Source organism: Oncorhynchus clarkii, chromosome 6, assembly GCF_045791955.1.
Source record: "Oncorhynchus clarkii lewisi isolate Uvic-CL-2024 chromosome 6, UVic_Ocla_1.0, whole genome shotgun sequence".
NCBI classification, from domain to species: domain Eukaryota; kingdom Metazoa; phylum Chordata; class Actinopteri; order Salmoniformes; family Salmonidae; genus Oncorhynchus; species Oncorhynchus clarkii.
The window spans coordinates 56,687,247-56,699,064 of record NC_092152.1 but is presented as its reverse complement, the minus strand read 5'-3'; the positions used below and the strand labels follow the sequence as shown (position 1 = coordinate 56,699,064).

Here is an 11,818-nt window from a genome sequence, read left to right as displayed (position 1 = left end):
CTCCGTCCCAGTCTCAGGTCTTTTGCAGACTCCATCAGGTTTTCTTCCAGAATGGTCCTGTATTTGGCTCCATCCATCTTCCCATCAATTTTAACCATCTTCCCTGTCCCTGCTGAAGAAAAGCAGGCCCAAACCATGATGCTGCCACCACCATGATTGACAGTGGGGATGGTGTGTTCAGGGTGATGAGCTGTGTTGCTTTTACGCCAAACATAACGTTTTGCATTGTTGCCAAAAAGTTCAATTTTGGTTTCATCTGACCAGAGCACCTTCTTCCACATGTTTGGTGTGTCTCCCAGGTGGCTTGTGGCAAACTTTAAACTACACTTTTTATGGATATCTTTAAGAAATGGCTTTCTTCTTGCCACTCTTCCATAAAGGCCAGATTTGTGCAATATACGACTGATTGTTGTCCTATGGACAGAGTCTCCCACCTCAGCTGTAGATCTCTGCAGTTCATCTCTGATCAGTCTTCTCCTTGTATGAGCTGAAAGTTTAGAGGGACGGCCAGGTCTTGGTAGATTTGCAGTGGTCTGATACTCCTTCCATTTCAATATTATCGCTTGCACAGTGCTCCTTGAGATGTTTAAAGCTTGGGAAATCTTTTTGTATCCAAATCCGGCTTTAAACTTCTTCACAACAGTATCTCGGACCTGCCTGGTGTGTTCCTTGTTCTTCATGATGCTCTCTGCGCTTTTAACGGACCTCTGAGACTATCACAGTGCAGGTGCATTTATACGCAGACTTGATTACACACAGGTGGATTGTATTTATCATCATTAGTCATTTAGGTCAACATTGGATCATTCAGAGATCCTCACTGAACTTCTGGAGAGTTTGCTGCACTGAAAGTAAAGGGGCTGAATAATTTTGCACGGCCAATTTTTCAGTTTTTGATTTGTTGAAAAAGTTTGAAATATCCAATAAATGTCGTTCCACTTCATGAGTGTGTCCCACTTGTTGTTGATTCTTCACAAAAAAATACAGTTTTATATCTTTATGTTTGAAGCCTGAAATGTGGCAAAAGGTCGCAAAGTTCAAGGGGGCCGAATACTTTCGAAAGGCACTGTAACTCCACTTACGCTGAATTAAATACCTGAGCCACGAGTTGGGGACCAATTAAATCAGATTCCATCATTCTTGCAAAGATTGCGTCCTCATCCCTTTAATTTGAGGAAGACGACAGATTAAATATTTTATTCATTTAATTTTTTTTTTATGTGTTAAAAATGTGTTATGTCACGCACAGTATGACTTAATACAATTATTTTATCAATAGGAGTGGGGGGAAAATGTGCTTGTGGTTGTGCATTGATAAGCACACCGCAGTCGGCATTAACGATAAGTTATAAAATAAAGAAGGCCATTCTAAAAGCCTATTTTACACCATAGCCTGCTGAATTTGCAAGATAATTAACTTCTCTTACATTTTTATTTTGGCACAAATTAAAATGTGGCACTGACTCGCCATGGATTTATGTTTCAGCATTGTCTCAATGAAGAGTTTGGCGTTCGACTAGTCATGTGCGACATGCATGCGCAGTTACAAGCCTGCTCGAGTTAGCGGCAGGCGGACGAGCAATATCCACCATTGTAATACAGACGAAGACTGGGCTGGAATGTGAAGCTAAATGAAGCTGATTAGCTTTAGAAAACCCTGAGCAGATCTAGCTTGCTTCGTAGGACACCCATCAGGCAGTGGTGTAAAGTTCTTCAGCACAAATACTTTCAAGTACTACAAGTAGTTTTTAGGGTGTCTGTACTTTACTATTTATATTTTTGACCTTAACTTTTTATTTTACTTCACTGCATTCCTTAAGACAATAATGTACTTTTTACTCCATACATTTTCTTTGACACCCAAAAATTGACTTGACATCCTTACTGCCTCTGATCTGGCAGACTCACTAAACACACATGCTTCATTTGTAAATTATGTCTGAGTGTAGGGGTGTGCCCCTGGCTATCTGTACATTAAAGAAAACAATAAAATGGTGCCATCTGATTTGCTTAATATAAGGAATTGTAAATGATTTATAGTTTTACTTTTGATACTTAATTATATTTGAGCAATTACATTTACTTTTGATACTTACGTATATTTAAAACCAAATACTTTTAGACTTTTACTCAAGTGGAATTTTACTGGGTGACTTTTACTTTAGTCATTTTCTATTACAGTTGCTTTACTTTTACTCAAGTGTGACAATTGGGTACAGGTATCAAGAACCATATAAAACTAGCTGAAATGAGACGCCTAACATTCCTCACATGGCAGCTTCTTGTCATTGTTGCTAGCTATCTGACCATTTAGAATCACAGCGAAGCAGGGCTTCTGGCCCTATCCATGCGTATGCATTATTTTGTGACTTTGTCAGCCAACCCATCTATGAGAGTGGATTGACACAGCTGCAGGGAACAGCATTATTTTTCTCTCAAAACAGTGCAGAGGTGGAATATGGCTGTGGTAGAAAATACCCCACTGTAACTTTGCCATACTCTACGTTTAGCTGAAGCCCCTGCTGAAAATATGTAGGGATTTCGGCACATGGTTTGCATAATGTTAAAAAAATATGACAAAAGTTGAAAAGAATGCAATAATGTGCAACGTGGGTGATAAGAATACTAGGCCTACCTTATAGGCCATATGGGTAATGATAAAAATCACAAAGATGCTAACATCGATTTTGATTGAAAAAAAGTTTAGTTTAAAAACTTGTAAAGGTGAATGACTCACCCACATTCAGTCAGGAATAGCAAGTCTTGACAAATAGAAAGCCTCTTTCGGTAGTTTTAGGTAGCTATTCAATAGTCTATGGAGAAGAATGTTAAGAATGCGAAAAGCTCCTATTCCTATTGAAACGACTGAGACTAAATGTTTTTGCGACTCTTAGAAAAATTGTGACAAATATGATTTTGACTAGTCACGGAATTGATCCCTTATTTAGATCCTCTTCCACACAACAACAATATTGATATTCTGCTCCCATGACTTGCAACTCTTCTAAAGGCAAAAGAACATACCTACCTTTCTTTTCAAAATGTACCTGTTTGTTATTTTTTGAATGTTACATAACAGAACAGTTCACACGTTTCATATTTGGCCTACAGCCAATGGTATTTTAACCAATCACATGATTATCGGTAACTTTAATCTGAATACAACATTTCAACACTCTCATCATAAGTGCTTGGTCGTCTTCTGCCTGGTAACAGCAATTCCTCCTATTGGTTTAGACTAATTTCGGTCTCCTCCCTAGTCAGAGAGAGAGAGAGAGAGAGAGAGAGAACTTGTGTGTGTGAGTGTAATATTTACTGTTCACTTTTTATTGTTCATTTCACTTTTGTTTATCCATTTCACTTGCTTTGGCAATGTAAACATATGTTTCCCATGCCAAGGAAGCCCCTTGAATTGAGAGAGATAAGAGGGGGGGGGGGGGGGTCAGTTTATTTAAACTTTTGTTTCAGTCACCACGTTATTCATCTTGTACATTACAATTTCCACACACACAGCACTGTAAAGTGAGGTAGTGCACTTTTGTTGTGACAAGTTTTAATGCCGTAAAATTAAACTGAAACCTGAAATCAATATTGATAATAGGCTAATTTGTCTAAATTAAAGATGTTTATAGTGCAATTATTATTCGGTTGGGCTTTAACGTAAACGACTTTGCACATCGTGTTTTACTCTTGAAATATTAAATTGCCTGCCTTATTGAATGGCTCTGATAGTTTTATATGCTTTTTACAGGTTTTATGATGCATAGGTCTATTGAATATGCCTGCAATCTGAACAAGTATATGAATTGCTGCATAATGATTACGTTAAAGTGATTTTAAAAATACATGTCGCACTGTTAAATGTCTTTGTGTGTTAGAAGCTTGCCCATGTGCTCACCTCATGTTCGACTGGGTGACGAGAAGAGAAACCGGAGCTATTCTCAGAGCTTTTTAAGAGGAAAGTTTCATGAATGTGTCTATACCGCCCCCTATCAAAATTGAACCAATTCACATTAATCTCTGCATAACCAACTTCCCTATACTGACACTGGCCCTACATCCCTTCTCCCTCAAACCCCCACCACTCAGCGTACGTTCTCTTCAACCCCTCCTGACTCCCCTCCGCTGTATAGGCTACGCCACCCAGAATACTGGGACCTCCCATTTCCATACCTATAGGAGTGGATAAGCAGCGATTGGAAGGACTTGGAAACTTTAGAGGGGTAGTTCTTTAGAGTGATCCTCCTCTCTCTATAGACTCCTTAGCTCGGCTCTCTCAGACTCGCTGTTGCTTTGATCTCCTCCTTAACAACAGTTAACGTCATCGCATAGCCCTCTGAAGGGGAGTTTTGTCTAGAAGGGTGAAGCGTTGGAGCTCTCAGAGGGCTTACACTGTAGGAGCAGCAAGCAGCATCCACGGAGCCTCACTCACTCCTAACAAGAAGCACATATTTTGATTATTTATTCAGCCCAGAAAACGCAAGATACTACCGCAAAAGATATGGAGCACCAGCTGCTGTGCTGTGAAGTGGAAACCATCAGAAGAGCTTACCAAGACGTCAACTTACTAAATGACCGAGTTCTACAGACAATGCTCAAAGCAGAGGAAAATTATCTCCCGTCTCCGAATTACTTCAAGTGTGTCCAGAAAGAAATGATACCTAAAATGAGGAAAATTGTGGCTACATGGATGTTAGAGGTGTGTACATTTATGATGTCTCGATGTATTGCTTAAACGTTTGTGTCCTAACACTAACCATGCCCTTTGGACGCAATGTATTGAATTGGTCGTTTTATGCATCGTACGTTTATTCTTTCCAAGCATGATCATTCATATTATGTAAACATACTGACATGTAGTAGGCTAATGTTTCATTTGTAACGGTTGTCCAAGTAGGCTAAAATAGATTTGGAACACTGTTGTAGCCTATTAGGCTATTTCCAAGGTATTGTGTGTGTTCAGTAGTTACAACACTTGCAATGTAGCTGCTCGATTCTTTTCTTTGTCGGGACTTAGGAAATGTATTTAGATTGAAAAATTGTTCCAAATTAATAGCAATGTACACGTATGCAGTCTTACTCTTGCCAGTATTATGCGCCATCTTTGTTGTCGTATGCGTAGGTTTTTAATATCATTAAAAATCTTTAATAATGTCGGCAATGACAGTAACTCAATCAGCAAGTCGAAAAGTATATCTTGGGTATGCACTTATAATCATGTCGCACAGATAGCGAAAAATGATTATATAAAACCATAAAGTTTTGTTTCGGCTTACTTATCAGGCTGCTGTTCCTGCAGTTTCTGAAGGTCGCTCTGGAGACATGATCATTTTCACAAAAATGTTAAATAAGAATGCATTTTCAATGGTCGGATATGATACTATATCGATTAATCAACATTTACATGTAGTTAGAGATTGAGTCTTGTGTCTACATACATTTTTTATTAATTTCAGAAATTGTGAGTCCGCACAAGATCTAAATGTCGCACGCTCCACGAGAAAGAGCGGTGTCTTGTAAATTAAATGTTTTTTATATGTTTACTATATTAAAGTTCGACACATCTTAAAACTATCCGATAAGGTATACGATAAGGATCATTTACATGCTAATTTCACAAACCGGGACAATTTTTACATATTTTTTATTATTTTTTGAAAAGATGACGAACTAGAAATTCCAGGGGAAAGTTGCATTGACGCCACCTTTGTGTCTTAGTAAGAAGCGACTGAAAACAGCCTAAATTCTCAACTATTTCAATTTCCGTTTTAATTAGTCTTAAGCAACTGTTTCAGTTTTCCGAAATGCATGATTTTATGTTGATTGCATTGGCAGACTATAGCCTACTTTGCGCCAGCTAAAGCCTATAATTAGGCCATAGCTATTGTTTTAAGGACAGCCTTAAGGAATGGAAGGATCTTTTTTTTTAAAATGCGTAGTGTTGTCATTACAGTATTTCGTTTTCACTTATGGACAGGCCTATTTATTGGTATATACCATCGACCTGAATGCACTTATAGTCCTATATTATAGGTTACTGTAATTTGAGGCTATAGGCTAAATTGCTGTTTTCACTTCTAGGTCTGCGAGGAACAGAAATGCGAGGAGGAGGTTTTTCCCCTGGCTATGAACTACTTGGATAGATTTTTGTCTGTGGAGCCCACAAATAAAACCAGATTACAACTCCTGGGAGCTACTTGTATGTTTTTGGCCTCAAAGATGAAGGAAACGGTCCCTTTAACTGCAGAGAAGTTGTGCATTTACACCGACAACTCCATCCGGCCCAGCGATCTATTGGTAAATGAGCAATGTCAATCTTCTACATATACACTCCGTATATGGCTGTAGTTATAATCCATTTAATATCGGTTAGGCTATTTTAATGAGCATTTCCATAGTAGTGCAATGGTAGCCTACTACAATGCATCCAGTTTGTTGAGCTATAGGCCTACTACTTGTCTTAGTTTCTCTTCGACGGGATCTAAATCATTATTGCATAATTTTTGTTGTGTTAATTTCAAAGAAAGACTTTGGATTTACATTTCACATGATAGCCTACAACGGTTAGCCCAGTGTAGCGCAATGACATGACGAGGGCGACATCTCCCTCTAGTGGATAGAGTAAAATGTAGAATAAATTATGAAGCCACTTGTGAAGTTCGATTGTCTCATTGCGCACGTCTGTTTGTCTTTCTTTGTAGCAAATGGAACTACTGACTCTAAACAAGTTGAAATGGGATCTAGCATCAGTAACACCTCACGATTTCATAGACCATTTCCTCTCCAAGCTACCAATCCATCAGCACACGAAGCAGATTCTGCGCAAGCATGCCCAGACATTCGTGGCTCTCTGTGCAACAGGTAGGCCCACACATGAACCATTGTCTGTTAAGTGTGAGCTTTTTCCTGCCACTGCTCCATAACCACTTTTTCAGCGACCAATGGCCAAGATATGTGTATGATGCAAGATATAGATTTTTGTCTGCATTTTTCCCACTTGTGAGGATAACTCTTCCTCCTTGAAAGCCCCCAGGTGGCCAATGGTCAATGTAAATGGCTGGGAGTATGGGCTCTGGTGCAGGAATGTTTGAGTGTACAAGGCCTAACATGTTTTATGGAGGGTGTCTCTGTCACTGTGTAGTGTGGACAAGTAAGGAGATACTGGAATGGAGTCAGTGCCATCTTTTTTTCTCCAGATCAGTTTTATGAGTTTGCTTCTCACCACATTGGTTTGTTTGCGTGGTGTTTCTCCCCAAAGTCAGGGTTTACTCAATAGATTCTGAATCAGTTGTCACTGGGGGTATGTTTTTAGGGCTATTGTGGAAAATGAAACAGGTTGTGCCGCTAATGCATTTATTTGTGAAATTATATCTACTGCATGCACGGGGGGAGGAGGAGATTGACACTCCACTCTAGATTCATGGTCACCTTTCATGCACTTGGAGTAGGCAGTGAGATGCCTACTCCAATGGGGTTTAAATCTATCATTTACATGAGGGGAAACAGGTATGAAGGGGTGGTATTTCCTTTCTTCTTGGAAAAAGGTTTTGAAGTGGTGTACACATTGAATGTGTGTGCTGTACGTACTTTTGTACCTGTCCTATTTTGTCGACGAGCTAGATGTACTGTTCTTGGAAGTCTGTGTGCATGAGCACTGGTTGTCCTGTCAGTAGCCGGTCGTGAAATAAAGCACATTCTGGATTTTGTGACTGTGAGTGGAAAGGAGCAACAGGATTTCCATTGTTCCCTACAGTACCTCATTCTGCCACAGCCTAGAATGGCCTCCCTCACATACCCTCTATCTGCCGTGGTCTCCCTTTCTACCCCTGTGTACAGTACTTGATAGCTCTGCCTGTTTTATTTACCACATGAATCCCATTGAAAGCTCAGGTGAACCATTTGGCCAATGATCTGTTTCGGGTGTTTTGCTTTCCGACTCAAGTACTTACCGTCTCTCTCTTTTGTCTTCCCCGTAGATGTCAAATTCATCGCCCTCCCTCCCTCCATGATCGCAGCGGGCAGTGTGGCAGCAGCGGTGCAGGGGCTGTACCTAAAGAGCAAAGACGGTGCACTGTCATCCCAGAACCTAACCAACTTTCTGTCCCAAGTCATCAGGAGTGACCCGGTACGTCAAACACAGTTCTCCGGGCCTTTACATTGCACCACACACACATGCTTGCATTGCACTATTTGACACAAACCCTTTCGCTACTATTGTCTTTGAGGTGTTTCGCTTCATTATGCTGACATTATCTCTCTCTCCTCACAGGACTGCCTGAAGTCATGTCAGGAACAGATTGAGTCTCTGCTTGAGTCTAGTCTGAGACAGGCACAGCAACATAGTGTCTCCACAGAAACAAAAAGGGTAGAGGAGGATGTGGACCTGTCCTGCACCCCTACAGACGTGAGGGACATTAACATTTGAGTGGCATCTTCCCCATTTTTTTTGGAAATATTTTTGAGGCTCTGGCCTTACCAAGAGGCCATCTGGGAAAAGAGGACACCAGCGCACCCTCGAGTCGTCACCCTCTGAACACACTCTGGCAAACGCTAAATGTGCCACACCTGTTACGGTGCCCCGGCCTTGTATGGCCTCCCAGTGACATGTGGCCGCCCTCAGCCAGGGCTGTCAAGAAAGGACTGAACACCTCACTTTTCTGAGACCTTCAGTCATATTCCCTCTCACTCTCCCATCCCGTCTGGCTCAAGACATAGACAAGGATGACAGCAAAAATGAATTCTTGTGAAAGATACACAACTATATGGATGAAGCAAAAACGTTATAGTTTATGTGCAAGATTAAGCCACAGAAATATACATTGTTACTACCCAATGTTGAACTAGGATTTTTTTTTAAATACCATAGACTGATTTTACATGCTTACTTAAAACATTTAAAATAACAAGTAGGTATTTTTTTGTCTGTCTTTTGTGTCTAGGTTTTTATTTGAAGTATAAATTCATTTATAAAAGAGAAGGGGCATTTTTGTTATCTATTAGGCATTTTGCTTGCTATCAAAGCTCCCGTTTTCCCCCCAGTCTAGTCGTCTGTGTATCCCTGCTTGCTATCAAAGCTCCCGTTTTCCCCCCAGTCTAGTCGTCTGTGTATCCCTGCTTGCTTATGCGTTTAATCACTTTATTATATTGTCTAGACTTCTAAAGAAATTCTGAGCCCCTAGTTTTGGCCTCTTCTCTTTTTAACTGAGTTGTATAGCTCAACAGTATACTTTTAGTATATATTGCTCTGTTTTATTGTTTAGATTGTGGATTGCTGATGCTGAGGTTTGGCAAATAAGTTCATTCATTCTTCAGTATAAGGACAATTACTTTATATTCAATTAGGAGTAAATTGAATGAACCAGCGTTGTTTGGCTGTTGATTTGTGATTTATTTTGTCCTCATTGCTACATATGTACATATATCAACAGCTAGCTACGACACAATAAGCTAAAAATCTAGCGTTAGTTGCAAACCTTTACCATGCAATCCATAGTTCATTTTTTTGTGGTTATATCTTACTTTCTAATACCGTTCCATTTTTAAAAGCACTTTTAGTCAGTTTTTTTTTTTTCTGACTCATAAAAGAAAAATCACAAAAAAATTGAAAAAATGGTATGGAGTGGAGCAGGTCTCTTTTAACTATGGTGTTATGTGTTACAATTTTGGGTACAAGTCAACGCAGCCCTTACAGCAATCCCGTGTCCCCTTGATGTAGAAGGGTATTCTTTTGGAGATTGTTATGCCACAGTTCTTACAGGAGGGGTCTATAGTGAGACGAGCGTTGGGTGTGGCATGTTTCTGCATCCTGTATCCCATCGCTTGAACGGCATCCAGAGCATTTGAAACACTAAAGTATCAAACTTGAAAGCTAAAACAAAGATTAACAGTGTTTATTACATGTTTTCCTCTTGGAGCCAGTGCAGATTAGAAACAGGATGCCAAAGTAACATTTTGTACACAACTATTTACCAGAGTGCTAAACGCGACTGCCCTCCAAATCATGTATGACAGTGTTTTCTCAACACAAAACTGAAAGAAAAACACCATAGTTAAAATGCTGTTTAGAATATGTGTAGTTGAGGGGATAAAAATACAACAACAAAAAAATAGGTTTAGAGATGATTTTTGCACAAACCTGAAGACATAGGCTATGTTTTTGTTGCTTGCCTAAGAGAAGAGGATCACAAAGATGGGATGGGTAACGTTGAAAAGTGGGAGTGGGGAAAAAGGGAGGCAAAAGGGTGACAGCTTGACAGCAACACATTTCTGTTGAATTGCTGAATTGAGGTGTTTGATTGTACATTGAGAAAAAGAGACAAGAAAACAGGATAATGGGAGACCACACTCCTCCTTTTGAGCTGCTATGGAGGAATTTCCAGCAAAGTGTAAAACAACAAGAAAAAAACCATGCTTTTTCTCCTATTGTTTGCTGCTATATATTTTATACATATAAATGTCAATATACTGCCATGTAATAGGTTTTTAATTTTCTATGAGAAAATTGTTATTGACGTCTTTGTTTTTGTAGTCTTGTCATCAGTTTTTACTTTAATATGATTTCAGTGCTATTCCAAAAAGATGAAAAAATTAGACAATGGACATGGTTTTTATCAACAATACCTCATATTACAGTCAAGATTTATCTTTAATTTAGTTTTGAATTTTGATTTTATTTTACTTGTTTGTTCAGTGGCTGATTGTCCTGTTTTTAAACTGCTAATGGTAATGCATTGATCATTATCCAAATGGGTCCTGATGTGAGCAAGTAGAGAGCATTGATTGAAACTGGTGCCATAACAGACCGGATTATATAACTCTTTTGAGTGTTAAGCTGTCTCATTGAAAGAGTCTTTATCCCCTTTAAGCTCCTGAAGGCCCTGCTATTTTTTTATATATATAAAGCATTTGCTCAAGTTAAAGCCCGTAATGAGTTTGAGTTTGTTAAATACCAAGCCATAGAATTATTTTCAAATCATCATGCCGTTATTCCACACAGTTCAGTACATGCTTGTCTAGATATCTTGTCCTCCACCAAGAAGCATAGCATATTGATATTTGTGTCAACTGCACAATAAATGGTAAATAGATTTAAATCTTGGAACACTGCAGTTTTTTTCTTAACTGAACCACTACTGGTACATTGAAGCTAAAATAATGGGCTACAGATATTGTTAGGCACACTTCCATTTGACCCAGACATCCTTCAATCAGAGTTAATGAGTGTGAGAGCCAACAGTGGTTCACTTAGCCATAGACATGATGCTGCTATATGTTCTGGTTGTAGATGTGAGGTAGGCCTAGTGTTGCCTAGTATTTGACAAATGATGTTGCTGCAAGCTGCTCAAATTTCTACTAGCTAACACAGGACCCAGGATGGAGAGATATTGTTTTTCTGTCTAGTGAAAGGAATACTTGTTACCTCAAAAAATGGAGAAAAAAAAATACATTGATGCCCTTGGGCTCAACTAAAGATGACATTACATATTTCTGTCATATTAATAAAAAGTGTTGATAGTAAAAATGAAAACAGAAGGGGTGGAGATCTTTGTCCAAACTTTTCGACAGAATGTGCTTACCCCCCCCCCCCCCCCCCCCAAAAAAAGCTAAGTGGTCAGCTTTTTAGCCTTTTACCATTGCTTCTATTGTTAATGACGGTCGGGTAGTTCGCCCCTCTTACTGAAGTGTGGGTCAGATTCTGTGTTCATTGCAATGGGTCAAAGGTCATCTGGGGTCCAAGAAAAATAAAGCAAAGATACTGAAATGTCTGTTTTGTGTAACAGTCGCTGGTCTGAAACGCACAACATTTTACTTGCGGATC

General features: G+C 39.4%; 1 protein-coding gene across 1 annotated transcript; it reads left to right on the top strand.

The window, feature by feature from the left end:
• Positions 1-4,169: 4,169 nt before the first annotated feature.
• Positions 4,170-11,442, top strand: LOC139411337 (cyclin D1). Its single transcript, XM_071157587.1, has 6 exons — positions 4,170-4,699; positions 6,082-6,297; positions 6,702-6,861; positions 7,977-8,125; positions 8,270-9,038; positions 9,093-11,442. Exons 1-5 carry the CDS (start codon positions 4,502-4,504, stop codon positions 8,423-8,425), a joined length of 879 nt encoding a protein of 292 aa, XP_071013688.1. The 5' UTR covers positions 4,170-4,501; the 3' UTR covers positions 8,426-9,038; positions 9,093-11,442.
• The last annotated feature ends 376 nt before the right edge of the window (positions 11,443-11,818 follow it).

Bases quoted from the DNA above. Each gene is read 5' to 3' on its own strand.
- LOC139411337 (XM_071157587.1), top strand. From the start codon at position 4,502: ATGGAGCACCAGCTGCTGTGCTGTGAAGTGGAAACCATCAGAAGAGCT. The intron at 6,862-7,976 runs GTAGGCCCACAC...TCTTCCCCGTAG, and splicing joins CGTGGCTCTCTGTGCAACAG to ATGTCAAATTCATCGCCCTC. The intron at 8,126-8,269 runs GTACGTCAAACA...CTCTCCTCACAG, and splicing joins AAGTCATCAGGAGTGACCCG to GACTGCCTGAAGTCATGTCA.